The following is a 22050-nucleotide window of genomic DNA, read 5'->3' as shown; positions in this document are numbered from 1 at the left end:
GAAACTTCAATTAAAGAAAAGAACTTGCTCCAATATCCGAGAGAATGCCTTTGAACACCAAAAACAAGAGGATAAGGATCATTACGTTAGTGACCACTAACTTTTATGATTTTGTTACACTTGCAGAAAGAATAACTATATAAGGTGTTACAACAATGTAGGGTGAATTACCCTACAATATGGGCAAAGGAGAAAACAAATGCTAAGCATCTTAAAGTAACGGAGTAAAAACAAAATGGGATTTTTTTTCTTAACATGGAAAATTCAAGGGTAATTGGCACTGGAGGGTAAATGTCAATCTGATGGAATGGAGAATGTGAAAGTGGAGAAGCTAGCATGAGTCTCCTCACAAAGAGCCAATGCTCTTTCTAAATTTGCAACAATTTGATCAATATTAGGCCTCTCCTTTCCCTCCAGGCTTACACAATGCATTGCAGTGTAGGCCATCAACTCCACTGCCTCTGCCTCATGAATCTGAGGTGATCCTACTCTTTTATCTAACAAAGTCTGAAGCTCCATTGTCGATATCAGTGGCGTCGCATACTCCACAATCCCTGTTGGACCTGCACCTTCCTCTTCAGCCTTGAACACAGCTTTCTTTCCAGTCAAAAGCTCTAATAACACTACACCTAGACCATAAACGTCAATTTTTGCTGTTGGTACATTTAATACATAGTACTCAGGGTCAATGTATCCTACTGTTCCAACTGCCTTTGATGGCTTGAATTCTTTATCAGAACATGGTCCTGTTAATGATAACCCAAAATCGGATACTTTTGCAGTCCAATTTGCATCTAGAAGAATATTTGAGGATTTGATATCTCTATGAATTATATGTGGCACTGCAAAGTTATGGAGATACTCAATCCCTCTTGCGACATCCAATGCAATTTTTATCCTCATTTTCCAAGAATTCAAAATGCTGCTACTTTTTTCAATATTGTTCTTGTTATGCAAATGATCATAGAGTGCACCATTGCACATGTACTCATAAACCAAAAGTCTCTCATCTTTTTCATCACAGAAACCCACTAGCTCCACTAAATGCTTATGGTGAAGCCGTGATAACAATGCTATTTCTGAATCAAATGCACCCTCTTTCTCCGGAAATTTCTTTATCTTTATACCAATATCTCCTCTTTTTATAGCCACTTCATGACCATCAGCAAGTTTGCCTTTGTAGACAATACCAAAGCTGCCATAGCCAATCTTGTTTTCCAATGAGAAATTATTCGTAGCAAAAACAAGCTCCGATAGGGAAAATTTCTGAACCTTGTTTGTGTGCCTAGAAGATGATGTACTTTTCTGCCGCCCCAGTTGCGTTGAGCTATGATGCTTAAGCACTGAAAATGATCTTAAAGATGGTGTTGTGGAAATAGAACCATTGGTAGTCAAAGCAGTAGCAGCATTCACATTGTCATTAGTAATTGAGGGCTGCCCAGAATTATGATGTAAAAATCTGCATAAGCAATAAATAATAGTGCAGATGCCTGCAAAGCCACCAACAGAACCAACAATCAAAAAAGACAAATAAAGCTTATTTTTTGCCATTGATGGAGAAGATGGTTTTGTTTTTCTCGGAGGCAAAGGTACAGCAATCGGAAGTTCAATCTGGCATGATTTGCAGATATTTCCAGAGCTGAAACACAATGCCTTAGAGTCTGTATACATACCGCAATTGCTACAGGAAGACTGAACACAAGGGCCTGGAATTATCATTCCTAGAGGAACATCATTTCCATTATTAGACCATCCTTGTCCCCAACAAGTCATCGATAAATTATTTGTTGTAAGTCCGCATGTGAAATCCAAACCTGAAACAATCAACTCAAATGATATATCTTCTAATATGTTGGCGTTGAGTTGAAACTTGTTTTCTTCTCCCCAACATTTTACTAATCCATTTCTTTGCTTAATAGCACAACTAAAATCTGATCCTAAAGCAAGACCTGAAAATTCAAAAGCTGAACTAGAAGGAACATCCAATTTTCCAAACTCATTATTGCTCCCTTTACACACTAAATATCCACTTCTACTCAATCCACAAGCATGAGACTGTCCAGCAACCAAGTATAACATTCTTAAACTGCCAAACTGTCTTTGAATCTCGGCTCCAACATTATTATTATTATGACCCCAACAATAAACTGTGCTGTTGTTCCTCAAAATTCCACATGTAAAGCCTGTTCCAGATGTGAGTGTACTAAACCTTAAAGCAATTGAAGGCGATGGAAAAGGAGACCTACCTCTACCTTTCCCTCTCCAGCACTTAGCTATACCAGAGTTGACCTCTCTAGCGCAAACTTGATCATCTCCAACGGTTAGATCAGTTAATGGAACGGTGTCATTATAATAAATGCGCTTTGTTTGAAAGTTTGCAGCATTTGTCTCCCAGCAGAAGACACTAAAGCCTCCAGAACGAAGGCCGCAGAAGAAGGTGTGTCCTCCAGAGATAGCTTCAAAAGAAACTGTAGGTTTGATTGAGATTGTTTGGCCATTTTTGAAGCATTGGATTCTTTGCGTTGGTTCGCGGGCAATGATCCCGCAGACAGTAGCAGTGCCATAAATAACAGCAATGGTGGAGGCAGAGCCAAGACTGTCAACCTCAGTACAAGTGATGAGAAAAGCATAGACAACGGCGAAATAGGAAAGGATGAGTTTCATTGGAAAGATTGCAAATGGGCAAAAGCGGTGGAGGGTTCTTTAGCTTAGTTTTCTTCATTGAAAGCTGAGAAAGAGGAAGAAGAAGAAATGAATGAACAAGAAGAAAGCTGAAATAATAATAATAATATACTCAAATGAGACAGCCTAAATACTACTAAAAGAGTAGGACGTGGAGCGTGTGGTCCCTTGGAATCGGCAAAGTTGTCGAATGCTATACGACTGGTCGCTTACACTTTAATTCGTTTTTTGCCCTTTTTCCCCGGTACGACCAATTTAGTGGTTTAACTTAAAACTCATGACGTTTTGCCTGGGAGTGAAGAGTGGCTATCTAGGTTGCCGGAACAAGTTTTTTTTGCATATGCAAGCAACCAAGTTTGAGCAGTTAGCAAGAAATCCATTCTCCAGCCAGAAGTGCATCTTCCCTCCCTGTGACTCTATGTTTAGTTCAAAAGAGAATTGCTTTAACTCTTTATCTTTTTGGTTTTTGGGATGATTTTGATAGGAATAGAGTTATCCAACTCTAATCATAACCACGTGTCCCACCAAAATTTTAATATTAAAAGCTTTACAATTTAGTTTAATGATTGAAACGCGCTTTATCCACTCAGATAATTGTGAGAACGGAGTTTTAAAGTCCACGTTTTAGAGATGATTTTTAATATAATCGATCCCATCTGAAAGATATTAGTCTTTCATCTAACAATTAATTCAAATATCAGAGAATACTTTTAATAATAAAAAGGAAACATCGATATGATTTTATTATCGCAAGGGGTATGTGTGATATGATTTTACTATCGCAAGGGGTATGTGTGCGGGGAAATTCGCATTCAAAATTACTTTTACTTTTGGTTCAAAATTTGCCACTTGCAGCATTATGAAACCTTTAATAATGAATGCTATTAGCATTTTAGCAATTTAAATAATTTGGCTCCAATCTTCTTTCTAATCATTTATCAATTATTCATTTATTTATATATGTCTAACTATGCTATTTAGAGATATGAAATAGACTCCATCGTTGGAAGGAAAAAATAGACTAGATCATTAGAAGAATAAAATACACTCATTCCTTCATGAATAGGTGTATTTTACCTGCAAAAATAATTCATATCCCATTATATTTTTTTTCACAAGTCTTAAATTGTTGGCCTAAATGATTTTATTATTTTACTTTTATTTAATATTTCCTCCTTTCCGTATAATTTAACAGTTTTCTACTTTTCAGAAAAAATAGTAAAATGACTAAATCACCGCAATTCTAGAAAAAAATAAATTATCCTTTTAATTAATATTCATTTAATTGAAATAAAGTTTAACGCAAATATTTAGACAATGGTAGAGTTGAATAAAATAATTAATATTACTTTAATGTTATAAAACTGTTTTTTAAATGAAACAAAGAAAAAAGTCCAAAAACCTTGATAATATAATAGCCAAAATATTACATTATTATTAAATAAATAAAATTAAAATATTTACCTTAGTCATCGACTTATACATTAGTCAATTACTTTAATTTTTTAATAAATAATTATAATTTGATTAATATCAATGATAATTTAGTATGGACCAATTTATTTTAACGAAATACTAATACAATGATAATATTACTTTATAGTTTAACTTTAATAACTAAATATTATTAATCATGTCCAAGTCAAGCTAGAATAAAAATTTTGGAACAAAAAGAGTAATATATTTCTTAATATACATTACTGTACAAATTGTCAAGTTATATATATATATATATATAGTCGTATGATTTGGAAATAATTATATTTTTAGTATCTGAATTTTTTAAAATTTTTATTTTGGTGTCTAAAAGTAGGAAATATTTGCAATCGAATGCCTAGCAAAAAAAAAAAATGATTATTATCACATTTGAGAAAATGATTTGTTTCAAAATACTTATCACATTTTCTGGTTTGAAAGAGTAATAAAATTTTTTTCATTTTTACCCTTTATATATGACCAATAATTATTATTTCAATTTAATGATTTTTTTAAATAATTAGCATTAAATTAAGAGTAATATAATCAATTTACTTAATAATTTATTATAACTTAAACAAATTTAACGATTTTTTTAAAAAATATTAAATTTCAAATGTGAGAAATATTATGTAGCAGAATTAATATATTAGTTGGAAGATCTAACTTTATAGTATGGGAAGCCTTTATTTGTACACTGCCAAATAAATCAACATATTGAAAGGCCCAAGATAAAGAAGGGGAATGTCGCACCAATCCAGCAACCATTAACAACTCCATGGGCCAGTCTGCAACTATATGCATGTAACCCATAGTAGCCCAAAAATTTGCAGGGTTCATTTATTTATTTTTCTTTTTCTTTTATGTATTGCACAGCTTTCCTGGTAAGTGCATCGCAACCTAGATCCAGATTCAAATTTAACTCCTAATACTTAAGAAGAAGGCACAATTGATTTTTTTTTTTTTTTTTGAAATTAGCCAATTGATGCGCTTTAATCCATGAAACAACCACTCTCAGACTCAGGGCTTCCGACATTTGAGGATCGAGAATACCTTAAAGAACACCACTGAGACATAATTGAAATTTAAATATATTTCAATATTTATATTATATCCTTATTTTTATTATTTATACGGACAACATATGCCTAAATCCTTAAATTATATTCTAATTAAAATTTTTTTTCTCTTTTTTTGAGAAATTACTGTAAAATCCCTAATTTATGCTTTAAACTCGCATCCTCGTATACTCATTTTTATTATTTATGCCTGTAAGGATATTAAGTGCCAATTCATATATGAAATAACCACTATGCTTATTAAATTGTTATTTTTGCATAAATTTCAATCCTTTTATATTATATAAAAATAATTAATATCGAAACTTTGTATAAAATAATTAAGGTTTACAGTTTGATTTTATATATTATAATAAGAAAACCGAAAACCGAAATAATGTGTATATGTTTTAAAAGTTAAACTACATAAATTAGTATCAACAGTTTCTTCTCTCTTATATGAGATTGAATTAATATCAAAATGTATATATTAATTTAGTATGGTCTAATTTTGTTTAACGGTCTATATTGAATAATGAATGCCCTCAACACTAACTTATTCTTAATTATTTTGTTTTAAACTTGTTCGGTTGACCATAGAATCAAAAATAGAAATAAATATATTTATATTAATAACCTGTTGGATAGAGTGATAAGTGACATTAATCTCTATAAAAGTGAGAATATAAATTTTATTCTCGAAAAGATTATTTCAATAGATATTTTAATAATCATCTGTATAATTTATAAAAAGGAGATACAAATGTAAATGTCAGATAAATTTCCCGACGAAGACTGTATTCTATAATAACTTTTTAAATAACTTTTTATATTTTGACTAAATACTATTTTCTTATATATTTAGTAGTATAAAATTTGAATTACTTTTTAAAGTTAATATAACGTCTTATAAAAATATAATTTTATAATATTTAATTTTTATTATTTTATAAAAATTATTGAAACAGTTCAACGCATCTATGTCATCAGATAGATGACAAAGCAACCGAGTATAACCAACAGGCCCGAATTCAACAAAAGGCTAAGTAATTTATGGGCGGCTGGGCAGAAAATGATCAAATACTGGTGATATTCTGCAGACAGAAGGTCGTCAACCCACTTAAAGTCCGCCACGTAGAAAATTCACAGAAAGTTTTGGACATTTGCAGGAAGCCAAAGACTAGGGGGAGGGGGAATTGCTGAACTAATCAGTGATGTCATATTCACATTAGTCCACAATTTGAACCAGTATCATTTAATACTTCACTAATTGTTTTATATATTTAGTTAGTGTTTCTCTGATCTTCTAGTCCGACAACAATTGAACCATTAACTTATGCTATTGGAATGATTCAGACATTATCTCCTGCAATTATCATGTTCCACGTCATTTTCTTCATTTTATCGTATTTTTTAATACTAGAGAACATCAATTTAGAAACTTATTTTTATATTATATCTATTCCATAATACTTATCGCCTTTAAAATTTCACGTTTTTTAAAAAAATTATTAAATGTGTTTTAAATTATAATAAATTATTGAGTAAATTGATTATATTATTTTTAATTTAATATTAATTTTTCAAAAAAACTATTAAATTAAAGTAATAATTATTGATAATATATAAAAGATAAATATGAAAAAAGAATATTTATTACTCATTGAAACCACAAATTAAAAAATATTTTGAAACAAGCTATTTTCTTTAATGTGATCAGTATTACAGAACAGAGATAATAATATTCATATTATTTATTATATGAGTGATGCTATTCATATGGGTTATTACATTTTTTTTTTCCCAAAACTTCATAACAATTGAAATAAAAAACAAAAAAATTATAATAAAATTATCAGAATTTTTCTTAAAAAATGCATTTTAATTAAGTATGGTCAATTTTTCTATAGTTATTTACTAATTTACTATATTAATTAATTCATATAAAAATAATTGAAAATTTTTATTTTGATTATAAAATATAAAAATACATATTGATAAATAAATCATCATATTTTGATTTAAGTTAAATCAATTTTAAAATTGAAATTTCAAGGCGTTACAATATAAGTATATTTAATTTTTAAATTTAATGAAATAGATTTATTATAATTGTTCCCTATGAGTTAATTACCATTTTAATATTTTATAATTTAAACATGTCTTATGATCAGCGAGAGATAAAGCAATCAGACAATTTCTTTTTCACTCTTTTTCTGTCAAAGAAATGAATGGACGGTGATAAATAGAAAAGGTGATGTTTTTCTACAAAGGAAAATGACATGTGATATTGGAGAAGAGGTAGGGTTTCTTTCATGGGCGATGATAGATCATAAATTGACGTCTTGATTTAATGTTTGGTGGAGAGTCCCATTTTATTTTTTATGCACACTGCATACCGTTTGGACTTTGTTCATTCTTGACGTATTCAAAGTCTACGTTGCAATTTAATACACATACAACAAACCTATCCAAACCTTTGACCATTGTTACCATATTAGGACGAACAGAACTAAAGATGAAAGTGAGATGACTATTTTAGGATATCTGTCTGCTTTCGTCGGTTTATTAAAAGTATGAATAATTATAAATAGATTTTAGATAAATATGGATAAATATAAGTATTAGATTCTAAATACATACTACCCATCATCCGCTATAAAAAATGGTTTTAGCTACGAGAACTCGCAGGTACTCTATATATTTATTAATAAAAAAAATATTTTAAATAAATTCGGGTTTAGATAGTTTAAAATACCCTATGTGTTTAATGGTTCTTTAAACGGATTTGAGACGAATATGAACTTGGATACGGTGCTTAAATGGATATTTAACGAGTTTAGAATGGATACGTATGATTATGAGTAGTTCAAAATTCATAGATCCCCACTCCACTTTCATCCCTAGACAAAACTATTCATGTCATATATGATCAATTTGAACTTTTCAAAAACTTAAGAATCATAATTATTTCTCAAAAGTACAAGGATTTAAGTGTTTTTGTTTGGATATAATATAGATACCTAGTTATATTTTATCCACATTTGAAATGGTGTAAAATATTTATTATGATTTTTGTTTTTCTTGTTATAAAATTATTCAGTTTTAAATTTGTAAAAAAAAAAAAAAATCTTTAATTTGTGAAATTTGATTGATTATTCAGTTTTACTATTACATAACCACCAACATAATTTCCCACTGTCTCAGATATGAATCATAAACTTGGTATCTACATTAAGGTATGAAGCAAAGGAATCGAACATGACGATCAGCAAGGAAACAAAATTAATGGTTTGATCAGAAAGGAAACAACCTACAAAACACGTGGACAAATCCTAACCTTCTCGATATCATTTTTTGCTATCACCATTCCACTTTCCTCCAACAACAACCATGAAACATCGGTAATGATATTAATTTTACTATATCAAGTTATTAGACGAAGCAAAAGAGAAAAACTCATAAAACTGCAACTGCAAGATTGACTTACATATCATTAGATTGGACGGAGTTGCTTATCTTAGATAAGACATTTTTTAATAATTTGATTACTGCAGAACTGATAAAAACAAGACAAGAAAATAACAATATATTGGAAAGTTAGTTTGCTAATATAATAAAATAAAAAAAACTAATTTAACTGCTAAAATAACATAGCAAAAGCTAATTTACTGTTAGTTGGGTTAAGGATCATATTAACTAAATTAAAGTTGAAATCAAATAATTAATACTATAATTAAACAAAATAAAATAAAAATTAACACTCGTACAAGGAAAAAAATATCGTACTTAAACATTTGTATCCTTTCATTTTTATTTTTGGTAAAAATCGACTTTTTGTTGAAAAGAAAAATAAAATAAAATAAATTATAATATATAGCATGAAAGATATATTCAAAAACAGACAGACAGGGGTTTCTAGAAATCACCGAACGCTCCTATTCGTCGATGGTTTCAAAGTGCGCATTGCGCAACCATATCCAACTAAGAGATTTACGAACGCAACAGCTCGTTCACTTTGGAATAAATAACAGTCGAATGCGATCGCGTTTTCTTTTGGCTTCTGCAATTATAATTTAAATGGTTATCAGAATTCAAACCCAGCCTGTGAGGATAGCTGAATTCAAGTAGCTAATAAAATTATTATTTTTTTTAGAAAAAGCCATATGGTGACGGTGCAACTACGTCCACGTCATCCACCAGAGTCCAAAAACGCGTAAAGCATGATAGTCCGGAATCTCGATACAATCACATTTGGTGCTACCGTTTCTACAGAAGAATCAACACGTGGCAATTCATCACTTGATATTGGTTAGATATTAAAAAAGTAGTGGGGCCATCTACTCCAACGTAAATTTCATTTCCCTTTGCATTTGCATTTCATTCCATTTGCATTTTGGTTTGAGTTCAAATTTCTATTCCTTTTTTTTATATGGAAAGTATTAAAAAAAGAAATAATTAATAATTAATAATTAAAAAAAAAAAAGTAAAGGAAAGAACTGATTGGAGGAGCCATAGAAGTAGCTCCATAGGGTCGTCTTTTTGACGTCTCCCAGACCAAAAAAACCATTAAAAGAGCGAAGCTAAAAGCCTCTCTTTCTCTGTAGTGTTTTTTGTTGTAGGGTTAAAAGCAGAGAGTAAAACTCAAAAACTTTAATAGGCGGAATAGCCTAGTTCTGGTTTTGGGTTTAGTTTTTCTTTGCTGGTGCTCCTTTCCTCCTTTTAAAGGTATGTTATTTCTGTTGTTTTTTTGTTGGAATTTTTTATTTTTGTGTTTGTTGGAGTGATGAGTTCTCATTTCAGCGGTTGGTGTAAAACTTAGGTAAAAAAGAGATAATTTGAAGTGTGGGTTCTGCTTATTGGCCTGTTATTTGTGGAAAATGGAAACTATGAACCCCAAAATACAAAAACTTTTTTAGTGTTAATTTTAGTATAACAGGTTTGTTAGGATTGTAGCTAATTTCTGTTTTATATAATTATTTTAGTACTGCAATTTCTACTTCTGCCGTTGTTTGTTTAAAGGCTCACAATTTATCTGCAAGTTCCATGCTTTTAACAAATTTTATTCTAGTTTTGTTACAACTTCTTGGTTCTTAAACATCCTTGTTTTGATGTTTTAATTCTCTCTTCATAATTGTCTGTCTTTGTTTGTATTATCAATCCCATGTCCTTTTATTTATTTATTTATTTATTTTAAATGTTTGAAATCAAAAGGGTCTTTTTGAATGTTGTCTTCATTACCAATTTTGTAGAGTTCAAGGTGAGCCTGAGAAGAGAAAAGTACTCTGATGTGCACTGGTTCGAAGAGGAAACCAACTCATACTGGTTTCATCATGGAGAATGAATTTCAAAAACAAGATGGGTATTATTGTGATCTCTCTATTTTGCTTGAATTGTCTGCCTCAAATGATCTGCTTGGGTTTAAGAGAGCGATTGAAGAAGAAGGCCATGATGTTAATGAGCTAGGCCTGTGGTATGGGAGGAGAATTGGCTCAAGAAAGATGGGTTTTGAGGAGAGGACACCCCTAATGATTGCTGCCTTGTTTGGAAGCAAAGATATTTTGAATTATATCTTGGAAATGGGCAGGGTCGATGTTAATAGGTGTTGTGGCTCTGATGGGGCCACGGCGCTTCACTGTGCTGTTGCAGGTGGCTCTGCTTCTACTCTTGAGGTTGTTAAGCTCTTGCTGGATGCTTCTGCTGATCCTGATGCCGTTGATGCCAATGGAAATCACGCTGCTGACTTGATAGCTCCTGTTGTTAGTTCTGGTTTTGTTTCAAAGAGAAAGGCACTGGAGATAATGCTAAAGGGCGGTAGTACAACTGAAGAAACTTGTTTTATGGTTGACCAAAATTCTAATGAAACGGATGGGCAAGAGCAGCAGGAGGCTTCAACACCGAGGGTATCAAAAGATGGGACTGAGAAGAAAGAGTACCCTGTTGATCTCACTCTCCCAGATATCAAGAATGGGATTTATGGTACTGACGAATTTAGAATGTACACGTTTAAGGTGAAGCCTTGCTCAAGGGCGTATTCTCATGATTGGACAGAGTGCCCATTTGTTCACCCTGGTGAGAATGCTAGGCGGCGAGATCCAAGGAAATACCATTATAGCTGTGTCCCCTGTCCTGAGTTTCGAAAGGGGTCATGCAGGCTGGGTGATGCATGTGAATATGCACATGGTATTTTTGAGTGCTGGCTCCATCCTGCCCAGTACCGAACGCGTCTTTGCAAAGATGAGACTAATTGCTCAAGGAGGGTTTGTTTCTTTGCTCACAAGCCTGAAGAGCTTCGCCCTTTATATGCCTCAACAGGTTCAGCTGTACCTTCACCTAGATCCTTCTCAGCCAATTGTTCAGGACTGGACATGGGTTCTCTCAGCCCACTTGCCCTTGGTTCTCCATCTGTTTTGATACCACCTACATCAACCCCACCCATGACTCCGACTGGATCCTCATCTCCTATGGGTGGATGGCCTAACCAGTGTAATATTGTTCCCCCAACCTTGCAGCTTCCTGGTAGCAGGTTGAAATCTGCACTGAGTGCCAGAGATATGGATTTAGAAATGGAGTTGCTTGGGCTTGATAATCACCGCCGCCGGCAACAACAATTGATTGATGAGATTTCTGGTCTCTCCTCACCTTCTAGCTGGAACAATGGTTTGTCCACTGCTTCAGCTTATGCTGCCCCTGGTGATCGAACTGCAGAGTTGAATCGGCTTGGAGGAGTGAAGCCCACTAACCTTGAAGATATTTTTGGATCCGCTGATCCTACAATTTTGTCTCCAGTGCAGGGACTTTCAGTTGATGCTACTACATCCAAACTGCAGTCTCCAACAGGGATTCAGATGCGCCAAAACATTAACCAGCAGCTTCGCTCAAGCTACCCTGCTGGCTTTTCTTCCTCTCCTGTAAGGACATCAACATTTGGGATCGATCCATCTGGGCCAGCAGCAGCTGCAGTTTTGAGTTCAAGGTCTGCTGCATTTGCTAAGAGGAGCCAAAGCTTCATTGAACGAAGTGCAGTGAATCGGCACACGGGGTTTTCTTCACCAACTTCTTCAGCAACCATTATGCCTTCTAACCTTTCAGATTGGGGCTCCCCTGATGGCAAATTAGACTGGGGTATCCAAGGAGAACAACTTAATAAGCTGCAGAAGTCTGCTTCTTTTGGCATTCGAAGCAATGGCAACAGTTTGGCTGGATCTGCTGTCCCATTGCCAGCAACACTTGATGAGCCAGATGTGTCATGGGTTCAGTCCCTGGTGAAGGATACCCCTTCCATGAATTCTGGACAGTTGGGTTTTGAGCAGCAGCAATGCCATCTTAACACTGGAGGTTCAGAAATGCTTCCAGCTTGGGTGGAGCAATTGTACATTGAGCAGGAGCAGATGGTGGCGTAGAATGATACTAAGCCTAATTTGGCTCCAGATTTAACATTTTAACTACTTATTTGTTCTTTTTCTTCTTTTCATTTTTTAAATATTTATCAGTTTCAACTCATATCTAGGAATTAAGAAATTGAAGAAACAAAGAAAAGGGGAAAATGGAGAAAAGGTCTGAGGTAGAAAACAAAGAAGTTAAGCAGGATTAATGATTTCTGCTCGAGGCTTTATTAGGTTTATGAATGATAGATTCTTTTCTGGTTTTCTTTTAGTTTATTTGATTATGTGGTTACTGAAGTTGCTATATTCTTCTGAAGCATATTCTTGTGCTGATAAGACTAGAGGCGCTGATTAGTGAAGCACCTAATTTCATTGTATCAAGTGGGCTATTTGTTGGATTATATTTACTTTGTAGGTTTTGTATACATAACATGTACCAAAAAGCTATTAATTACTGAATAAAACATGTTTCAAACCTAAGTGCAGCTATATTTTGTTTCAGCCCCTTTCTGTTTTTCCTGTTGGCTGGAGTTCTTAATGGCTCTCTGTAGGTGGCAAAGATTGAAATATAGACGTTGGCATCAGCCCAGCTCTCAATGAATCAAACAGATGCCAGCTTCCAGCTTCATTTTTCTTCCTTTCTTGTGTTTTTTTTTTCTCTCCTTTAATCTTATTGTCAAAATTAGTGTACCTAATAAAACCTTTTAGAATTCTGCATATTACTTTCAGCTTTGGGCGTACAAAAGGTGAAAGGTCCATTGGCTGTATCCTCCATGATTCTGAAATGGAGGAGATTGTTGAGCACTCAGGAAAAGTCGCATCTTTTAATCCAACTTTCTTGCTAGTGGCATGAGCACTATGCTAAAGGTAAAAAGATCTCAAGTATTCTGATTCTATTTTGTTTCTTGCCGATGCAGTTCTTTACCAAATGTCCAAATTGAAACTTCCATGGGATGTTTCCGGCGGCTTTGCCCCAATTGCATCACTCAGAATATTTTATTCAGTTGATGATGTTTGCTGGATTATTTTACTTTTGATAGACAAAACATTCTTCCTTGTTTGCCGCTCCGGAAAGTGTTCTTTGCTTAAACATCACTAATTATTATTGTTATTGAATTTAGCTTGGAACCGTATGGAACTAGTCAAGGTAAGCGCCTGACAACGACAGATATGCGGAGTTTTAACATGCTTCATCACCAATACTTGGTAAAGCAAGCCATTAGTATTTAATCAGATTCCCACTAAGCTTATGTTGTTTTTTTTTTATTGAAAGTAAAAAGCGAAGTCTGTTGGCAAAGCAACGGGCAAATTTCAACAAAGCTGGTATTAGGATTCACTGTCCAATCTTTACATTGTCTATATTTAACTTAAAGTAGGTTTGATTGCTTAGACAGTGCAATACTTGAATTATTATAATTACTCGTAAGGTTTCAAATTTTAATTATTTTTGCAAATATGTACAAAAACAAAAATTGATGTTATAGGTGAAGAGGAAAAGAAATATTTAGAATTTCTTGTTGTATATAATCCTAGAATATACAAAAATTATTACCTTACAGGTTCAAATTTTTCTTGGCAAGAAAATTGATCTACTATCTCTTCTAACAAAAGATCCAAAATTTGCAACTCAAAATCTGCACTGATTTCTTCCACATCTTTGGATTTCCAATTTGAGTCCATCACTTCGTTCTTTGCCATTCCGCACACTTCACCCCATACGTAATTTTCACAACACATTTCCTCTGTTTTCTTTGAATTTGGATCGTCTTTGATGATATTATTATCAATCTGCATTGATAATTGAACATAATCAGCGAGCCTTGATGATAATTTCCTCCTTGAAATTGCATCTTCCTCTGTTAGAAATAAAAACCAATGAGCAACAAATTTAAAGAAATGTAGCAAATGATTAGAATTTTGAATGGACTTGGAGAGAAACCTGGTGATTGAACTTCATTATCTAATTGATCAAAATCAAGAACACAAACAGGGCTCAAGTCTTCAGAGCTGCATTCTTCCTGTTCGTCATTTTTGAACGCGCATCTATTTCTTTTCTTCTTTTTCCTTGTTAATTTTGCCCCATCTCGGAGCATATTTGATTTCTTTAATTCTTGCAAATCAGAGGCATCATGTTCTTTGCTTTTACTTTTCTCTCGTCTTGTCTTCCTAAATTCGCCGAAACCCATATCGTGTTTCCTCTGTTTGGATCTATTTTCTTTTTTGTCACCTTTTCCCTCAAAGCTAATGACGAAGAATTTCTCATTCTCTAGTTCAAGAAAAGTAGGCATTTCGCGGAAAGATAATATACTGTTGTTAACCCGATTACGGTGGCCTTGCATTTGATCATTAATCTCGTTTCTAAATTCTACAGGATTCGTGGATCGGTTTCTTGATAGTGAATTGGCAGTTGCTTGGAATGTACTATTATCAGGAAAAGGTTCCAGACCCATTAGGCTAGCCACAATTCCAGGAGTTGCAGATGCAGGGTTTATGAAGTGATGTTGCTTAATATGACTAGGAATTGAAATGGTGTTTGTCATTAGATCGGATGGGTGAGTAGGAAGGCTATGAGAGCAGAGAAGTCGACGCAAAATGCCTGTAAGGCAACTTGCAGTGGCACTTTTTGCATTAGTAGTGGTAGAAGCAGAGGAGGAGGAAGATGAAATGGAAGGAGACGGTAAAAGTTTCTTCATGTTTGAAATTTTGAAAAAAGAAAATGAAGTGTGGAAGAGAGAGAGGGATTGGTTGTTGGATTTGGAGAGGTGAAGAAGAAAGGAAAGGAGAAAAGAAAAGAAAAAACAAATAAAGTAAGATTTGAATAAGGTGTGGTTTTGGTAGGAGAAGGAAGAAAGGGAATATAGAAAAGAGGTGAGGTGGCGGGCTTTGTATTTCAATTTTGGTCGACAGAGGAGTTGATTGATAATTCAGTAATTCACTATGGACAAGGAATATGTTCCCGCATGCCTTGACATGTCAATTTTTACCATTTTCTTTCTTTTCTTCACTTTATTTTTATTTTTTTCATATTCACATATATAAATTAATAAGTTGTGAAAAATCACTATTTTTTATCATAATAAAAATTTCATTTAATATTATTATTCTATGTTTTACAATAAAAAAAATTCTAATGTTTGATCTTTTAAGAATTTTTTGAGATATTAAATTAAAAAAAATATAAATTATATGGTTAAATTATAATTTTTACTAAATTACAATAATACTTTACCAATTAAATTAATTCACCTCAGGCTATTATGGATATTTACTATTATTAATTACATTCAAAAAAATATAATTAATAACATTGACAAATTTGCCCCTCATTACCTATATATATATATATATATAATCCACAAAAATTTAGTACCAATTTTTGAAAAGGAAGCAGATAATTAATATATTGGGCAAGGTGGTTGTCTAAATGTATATCTTACCATTTCAATATTAAGAATTTCTTTTTGATCTATTTACTCATATTAGAATTTATGTTTATTATAACTAATTACATTAAATATTAGAAACAATTGCAATTATTTTACGATTAAAGATTTTTACTTAATACTCCCTCTATTCCAAATTTGATTATCAGTAATAGTATTATAATTCTTGATAGAGGTACATCTTAAATAGAGATAGAGTATGAAATTGTAAAGATTATTCTCTTTTAAGAAAGAAAAGAAAACTATGATTTGAAATATATATATAAAAAAGGAAAAATAAGCTTATTATTATGAAACAAAAGGAGTAAATTTATTTCCTAATTGTATTGTATTTGTTTCCTTGTGGAAATCTTTTCCCTTCAAGAAAGGACAATAAAATTCAACTATCGATAATCAACTTCCAAGGTCGAGCCACGTTGCTTTTCCTTACAAGAGATTATGCGAAAAGATTTCAAAATTAAAACTTTTCACTTCCCATATTTTTTATAAGAAATAGAAAGAACAATCAGACTGCAATTGATTGGTATTTATTTCTCTTATTTAAAATTAGAAATATACAACACGCGATTGTGAAAGCATTAACTCTTCTTTTTGTATTAGTCTTAATGTTGAGTATCCAAATGGAAGATGGGTTTTTCTCCTTTTGGTTTATGTTGAAATTGGACGAAATTATGGATGTCTTCAATCTAAAATACATCTTTTATGAAATGAAATTTGATGGTTTACTTCTTTATTGGATAGGTATTTCATCTTTTTGGTGCATTTGTTGGCATTTGTGGGATGCAACTTATTACCTAAAATTATTGGATAACAAGAAAATATAATGCTTCGTAAAGAGGACCGCCTCTTCCCCAAGTATTAGATATCAAACTTCAATCTCATCCTCGTGAGATTGAAGTTTCTTATCACCACAATCGGCACTGACACCAACACCTTATTTGTTATTTGTGACTTTTTTTTTTTTGAGTATGAGAGATGTAATCTCTCTCGGACCATAGAGCGTAAAGATTTTTAATTTTTTTAGTAAAATGCGTTTTTCGGAAATCGAATCTCTATTCTCACTTTTGAGGGTTAGAGTATTTTTTTTCTTTTACCATTTTAATATACCTCTTGGTTAGCTTTCTATTCACAAATATAATTTCAATGATAACAGGTATAATTTTTAACTGGATGACAAAATACAAATATTTTTAAGAATTATCAAATAAATTAAAAAATGGTTTGATTTTTCAATTTTAAACTATAAACAATGTGCAATAAACTTCTTTTAAAAGAAGAACTAATAGTTATAAATTCATATAGGTTAATATTAAATTAATGAAATTTCATTTTAAAGACATCTGACGATTTAGAAAGAAAATGTTTCCAAAGAATTTAAAAGGAAAACAGAGAATGTTGAGAATTTGGGCTTGTTTGAAAGATTGCACAATGAGAGACAGTGTCAGGGAGACAGTGGTTATGGAATTCTTTTGGGTTTTGCAGCCTGAGCCTGAGCCTGAGCCTCTATCACATCATTTCAGACAGAAAACTAGAAAAAAGGAAATGGAGAGGTCCCAGCCCAGCGGTTAATGCCTGGCTGGCTCTGCTCTTCTTTTAGGTTGAGAATTGGAGGGGAAAAGAAAAGGTTGTACTGTACTTTCTCTTCCAAAAATATGTAAACTTAGATGAATTTCAGCACTAAATACACAATTTCATCTCATCTTCAAATTTTAAATTTTAAAATAACACAATTCACCATTTAATGAATTATGGTGCTGTGCCCACCTTCATAATTATGTATAATCCACCATTCATTCATTATTTTGTGCTTCAAGTCTTTTTTTTTTTTTTTTTTTTTTTTTAGTTCCAGAAACAAACTTTGATTTCATTAAATTAAAAACTCATTTATTTAACTCATGATTATCTTCTATCAATAGTATAAATTGAATTAAATAAAACTAATGATTAAACTATATATATATATATATATATATATATATACCTTTCAAGGTAAAGCTTCTCAGCTTCAAATTAGCCCACTAATGCATAGAAATTATAAAAATGCTGTTAACAAATTTTAAAAACAAACAATATAAATTAAATTATGTCCCTTTAAAATTCTAATGCGCCAATCTTTTCTCTATCTTTCTTGATATGGAGGTAACTTCTTTGGCAAAACTTCAAGAATTACGTCTTGATAATCCAAATTAGATTTGATATATAAATTCTAAATCTCAAATTAAGAACTTTAATTTGAAAATTAAGAATTTTTTATTCGATGGAATTGTGGATCCTCGTCTAATACTCAACTAAAAGTATGAATCAAAGATATTAAAGTGAAAGAATGAACTCCATAAATATTAATTATTTTTTATAAGTTCAACAAAAAAATCAAAAAGAATTTGTCTCTCTTGAATTTGATTGCTTAAAGTACATAAAAAAGAGAAGTATAAGTCAAAGATAAAGTTGAGATCTTAATAGTTTAAAATTCTTTAGGAATTTAGGGATTGACTTTTTTTAACATTTGATAATATTAAAGTTTCGGCGTAATTTTAATTTATTTTAATTTTAATAACATATTAAGTTCTAACTATATCATTATTTTAATAACGTATTAAGTTCAATATACACTCAATTGAAATTATACACCTGATTCAAATCCGTGACTATATAATAAATTTAATACTATATTTATTCCAAACTCATTTAATGAATACTCAAACATACTTTAAATGGCTATTTACTAAAATCCGCAGGAATTCAACAGCTTCTATCCCTAATATGGTTAAAGAACATGGGGTGTTTGACTGTTTGAGGATGCAATAGCAAGAATTGGTGTGAATGTTGTCTTTAAACATCCTAAATATGACTTTGGTTAGACTTTAGAGACATGACAATAATAGCACAAGACAATGCATAAATGCAATCAGTTGAGTCACCCAAACAATATTGATATCATGTGGTGCATTTTGCACCTTCTCTCGTTTCATAGCTTACATGCTAAGAAATAGGAACACGCAGGCAATTCCTTAAATTTGTTACTTATAATATTATGGAGCAACCAAATTTAGAACCCTACCCTACATCCTTCTTGGGGGATGGGAAGGAAGTAGTAAAAGCTATTGCTACTCCCATCTCTCCATGCCCATTCCTTCCTTAGCAGTCACTTTCTGTGTCCTTTCCTTAATTGTGCTCGTTAGGTGGTACACTGATAATTACAGTTCAATCAATGGCAAAATCAGACTCCAAATAAATAATAATAATAATAAAATAAATACACTATTTATGAAGTTTCAATTTTATCATCTCAAAGTGTTAAAATTACTAAAAATTGCAACTATTATCTCAAAGTGTGAGATTAAAGATTGCAACTTCAGTAGCATTATGATAATTCTCTCCAAAATTTTGAGATGTCACAAGAATAAAACCCTAAAGTTATGCGTTGTGCTTTATAGGGATTGAGCAATTTTCTTGTAGAACAAAATTAAAGATTTTCCAATGCCCTTCTCTTGAATTAAAAAAAAAAAAAAAAATAAGTAGAGGCACATGAGCAGGAGGAGAGGGGGTGTCATGTGATAGTGCAAGTTGATCATGTGCTGTACCTGCAAAGCAATGTCGGAGCAGAATTGTGGCCTGAAGATCAACATTTTAGGTTTCCATGATAGCAAAAGATGCATGATGACAAACTAGGCAGGAAAATATCTTTTCATTTTTCAATAAAAATCATTACTTTATTATCAACCACCATCAATTTCTAAAATCCCTCAAATCACTTTCCTACTCACGATGCGACATCCCCTTAATTTCTCCTTATAGTTTGGGGAACCGCATCTTACTGTTTAGCAACTAAATTAAATAAATCCAAAAAAGAAAAAACAAAAAGTACACCATTGTATTCTCCTTGTTCTCGCTAATGCTATGCTCTAAAAGAAAGAATCAGCTTAACTTGCTTTTAGGAATTCTGTATAGCTCAGGGTCTGTTTGATAGTACACAATTTCTCCAATGTCGCTCACATAATGATCTTCTCTAATGCTTCTAAGTAGACTTTCGAACAAGTGAAATGGAAATGCCCCTGATTTCTTTGGCTCTCTGTAGTACTTTCCCAGCACTGGCTTTGCTGCTTTTGTCTGCAATCAGAATTGAATTTAGGTTCTTGCAATCTGGGATGCTTTTTTCCCTCAATAATAACTTAAACAGAGATTTCAATTACCGCTTCTATTAGATGATAGTGTGGGATTTGAGGAAACAAATGATGAATAACATGCGTGCCAATATCATGGTGGATGTTGTTGAAAAATCCGTAATCGCGATCAACTGTTGTTAGCCCTCCTCTCAGGTAACTCCATTCCTGACAAATGATCGTCAAATCCTTGAGTACTTGTGTTAAAGTTTTGATTTTTTAAGTACTTCCAGCTGAGACTGGTAATATCAGTACCTTGCCCCGGTACCAGGGAAGTTTTTGGTCATGTCCGTGGTGATGCAGGTAAGTAACAAAGTCCAGCCACATTACAAAAATCTGCAAAATTAGCACACTTTCTTGTTATTTTGTTGCCAGAGGAGTAACAAAAAGTAAAATAGATGGAGAGAAGATAACTGAACTAACCCAATATGGAATTCCATAGAACTTGAGCACTTGAACAGGCCCAAAAATAAAGCATGAACAGAATAGCAGAAGAGCCATTACAGACCAACACAAAGTAGAGGTTAACACAGCTTTTCTCTCATGAGGCGCAAATAAGTTGCTATAAGGATTGAAGTGTGAACCTTCTTTCCCTGGACTCCTTGACCACTGAAAAATGTAAAGGTGAGGTTAAGCTCTGTAAATTAAAGCTATATATGCATATATAGTCAATTTAACATGCAATTTAGATTTTTTACCAGGTAAAAAGGATATGCAAGCATGGGGAGAGGGATAGTGAATCTCATAATCCGTGTACTTAAATCCAATTCCTTATAGATCTTCTCAGGTAACTGTAAGAGACAGATAGAGAATTGTCATTATAATAAATCTGCTACTTAAATAATAATCCAAGCAAGGAATAGATATTAAAAGAACGAAAAAGGAAAAAACTTGCCGGAACCCAAGATTCATCCTTCTCCACATTTCCATGATTCTGGTGGTGAGTCCTATGGCTAATTCTCCTGCACAATTTAAAGTTGAAGCTAAATGTAGAGTAAGAAGAATGAATAGAATAGAGCAGAGCATAGAAACAGGGTAACTCACCATCCATGGTAAGGCACAAGAATTGAAGAATGCAAAATATGACCCACCACATTATTTAATGTGGAGTTGTTTGAAAAGCTCCCATGGCCACTACAGATCCACAAAGAAAATGAGAATTGCTAACATTTTTTTTTCTTTTAAAAAAACAATGACATGCTTAAATTCAACATTGGAAAAAAAAATATGTAAAAGGGTTCTTAGCACTCACCAGTCATGACCAAGAACAAAGATAGCCCAGAACATCGTTCCTTGAGCAGCCCAATAAAGAGGCCAAAAAAGCCAAGAATTGAAGTAAAATGCAGCTGCAACTAAAGCAAAAACCACAACAATATCCCTTAAAACATAGCTTAAAGACCTCCATGGATTCTTTACCCAGCAATGTTTAGGAATGGCAGCCCGGATATCTGCAATCTTGAATGGCGGTGGATTACTGGGGTCAAAATCGTCTTCCCTGTGAAACCCATTAACGCCATTTGTGTTTTCTTTGTGGTTCATGGCTTCAAGCTAAAGGAAGAACGATATTGTTGGAATTCCCAAATGTTGGCCTTTAAGTTCACTGTCCAGCACTGAATTTATAAATGGATGGGAGCTTAGGTACTCACAGTCGATCGCACGGGCTATCCCAGGAGTAGCACATGGGCCATTCCATGTGGCTCGTTACGTGACGTAACGCGCAAAAAGTTCTTACACGCCAAAGCTGTTTGATTCCAATTGTTAATGTTTGTAAAGAGGAACAATCTTCAAGATCTTAATTTTCATTTTCAACGTAAAAATTAAAAATAAACTAAAGAAAGAAAACTTT

General features: G+C 32.7%; 4 protein-coding genes across 5 annotated transcripts; 1 reads left to right on the top strand and 3 right to left on the bottom strand.

The window, feature by feature from the left end:
- Positions 1 to 10: 10 nt before the first annotated feature.
- LOC105631222 (putative serine/threonine-protein kinase-like protein CCR3) lies at positions 11 to 3042 on the bottom strand. Of its 2 annotated transcripts, XM_037636686.2 has the most exons (2): positions 1674 to 3042; positions 11 to 1490 (listed from the first exon to the last, which is right to left on the bottom strand). In XM_037636686.2, the coding sequence occupies exons 1-2, from the start codon at positions 2662 to 2664 to the stop codon at positions 295 to 297; spliced, it is 2187 nt and encodes a 728-aa protein (XP_037492614.1). In that variant the 5' UTR covers positions 2665 to 3042; the 3' UTR covers positions 11 to 294. The 2 variants fall into 2 exon arrangements, with proteins under 2 accessions (XP_037492614.1, XP_089577037.1); XM_089720911.1 differs by having other exon boundaries at positions 11 to 3042.
- A 6663-nt stretch (positions 3043 to 9705) lies between these two features.
- Positions 9706 to 13081, top strand: LOC149495942 (zinc finger (CCCH-type) family protein). Its single transcript, XM_089721568.1, has 2 exons — positions 9706 to 9944; positions 10469 to 13081. Exon 2 carries the CDS (start codon positions 10505 to 10507, stop codon positions 12617 to 12619), a length of 2115 nt encoding a protein of 704 aa, XP_089577694.1. The 5' UTR covers positions 9706 to 9944; positions 10469 to 10504; the 3' UTR covers positions 12620 to 13081.
- Positions 13082 to 14086: 1005 nt separating this feature from the next.
- Positions 14087 to 15600, bottom strand: LOC149495941 (uncharacterized). Its single transcript, XM_089721569.1, has 2 exons — positions 14541 to 15600; positions 14087 to 14457 (listed from the first exon to the last, which is right to left on the bottom strand). The coding sequence occupies exons 1-2, from the start codon at positions 15292 to 15294 to the stop codon at positions 14150 to 14152; spliced, it is 1062 nt and encodes a 353-aa protein (XP_089577695.1). The 5' UTR covers positions 15295 to 15600; the 3' UTR covers positions 14087 to 14149.
- A 4359-nt stretch (positions 15601 to 19959) lies between these two features.
- Positions 19960 to 21743, bottom strand: FAD3 (omega-3 fatty acid desaturase, endoplasmic reticulum-like). Its single transcript, NM_001306000.1, is given in 8 exon segments — positions 19960 to 20151; positions 20235 to 20372; positions 20460 to 20540; positions 20628 to 20813; positions 20903 to 20995; positions 21100 to 21166; positions 21249 to 21338; positions 21457 to 21743. Coding segments are annotated over 8 exon segments (1134 nt in total).
- Positions 21744 to 22050: the final 307 nt, after the last annotated feature.

This window comes from Jatropha curcas, chromosome 5 (genome assembly GCF_041381405.1).
Source record: "Jatropha curcas cultivar XTBG-Jc1 chromosome 5, XTBG_Jcur_1.0, whole genome shotgun sequence".
Classification (NCBI taxonomy): domain Eukaryota; kingdom Viridiplantae; phylum Streptophyta; class Magnoliopsida; order Malpighiales; family Euphorbiaceae; genus Jatropha; species Jatropha curcas.
This window is presented reverse-complemented; position numbering and strand designations above follow the sequence as displayed.

What these genes read in the sequence shown, in the direction of transcription:
- LOC149495941 (XM_089721569.1), bottom strand. Translation starts at nt 15,294, where the DNA reads ATGAAGAAACTTTTACCGTCTCCTTCCATTTCATCTTCCTCCTCCTCT. An exon ending in TAATGAAGTTCAATCACCAG is followed by an intron (nt 14,458 to 14,540) that starts GTTTCTCTCCAA and finishes TATTTCTAACAG; the next exon opens with AGGAAGATGCAATTTCAAGG.
- LOC105631222 (XM_089720911.1), bottom strand. Translation starts at nt 2,664, where the DNA reads ATGAAACTCATCCTTTCCTATTTCGCCGTTGTCTATGCTTTTCTCATC.
- LOC149495942 (XM_089721568.1), top strand. Translation starts at nt 10,505, where the DNA reads ATGTGCACTGGTTCGAAGAGGAAACCAACTCATACTGGTTTCATCATG.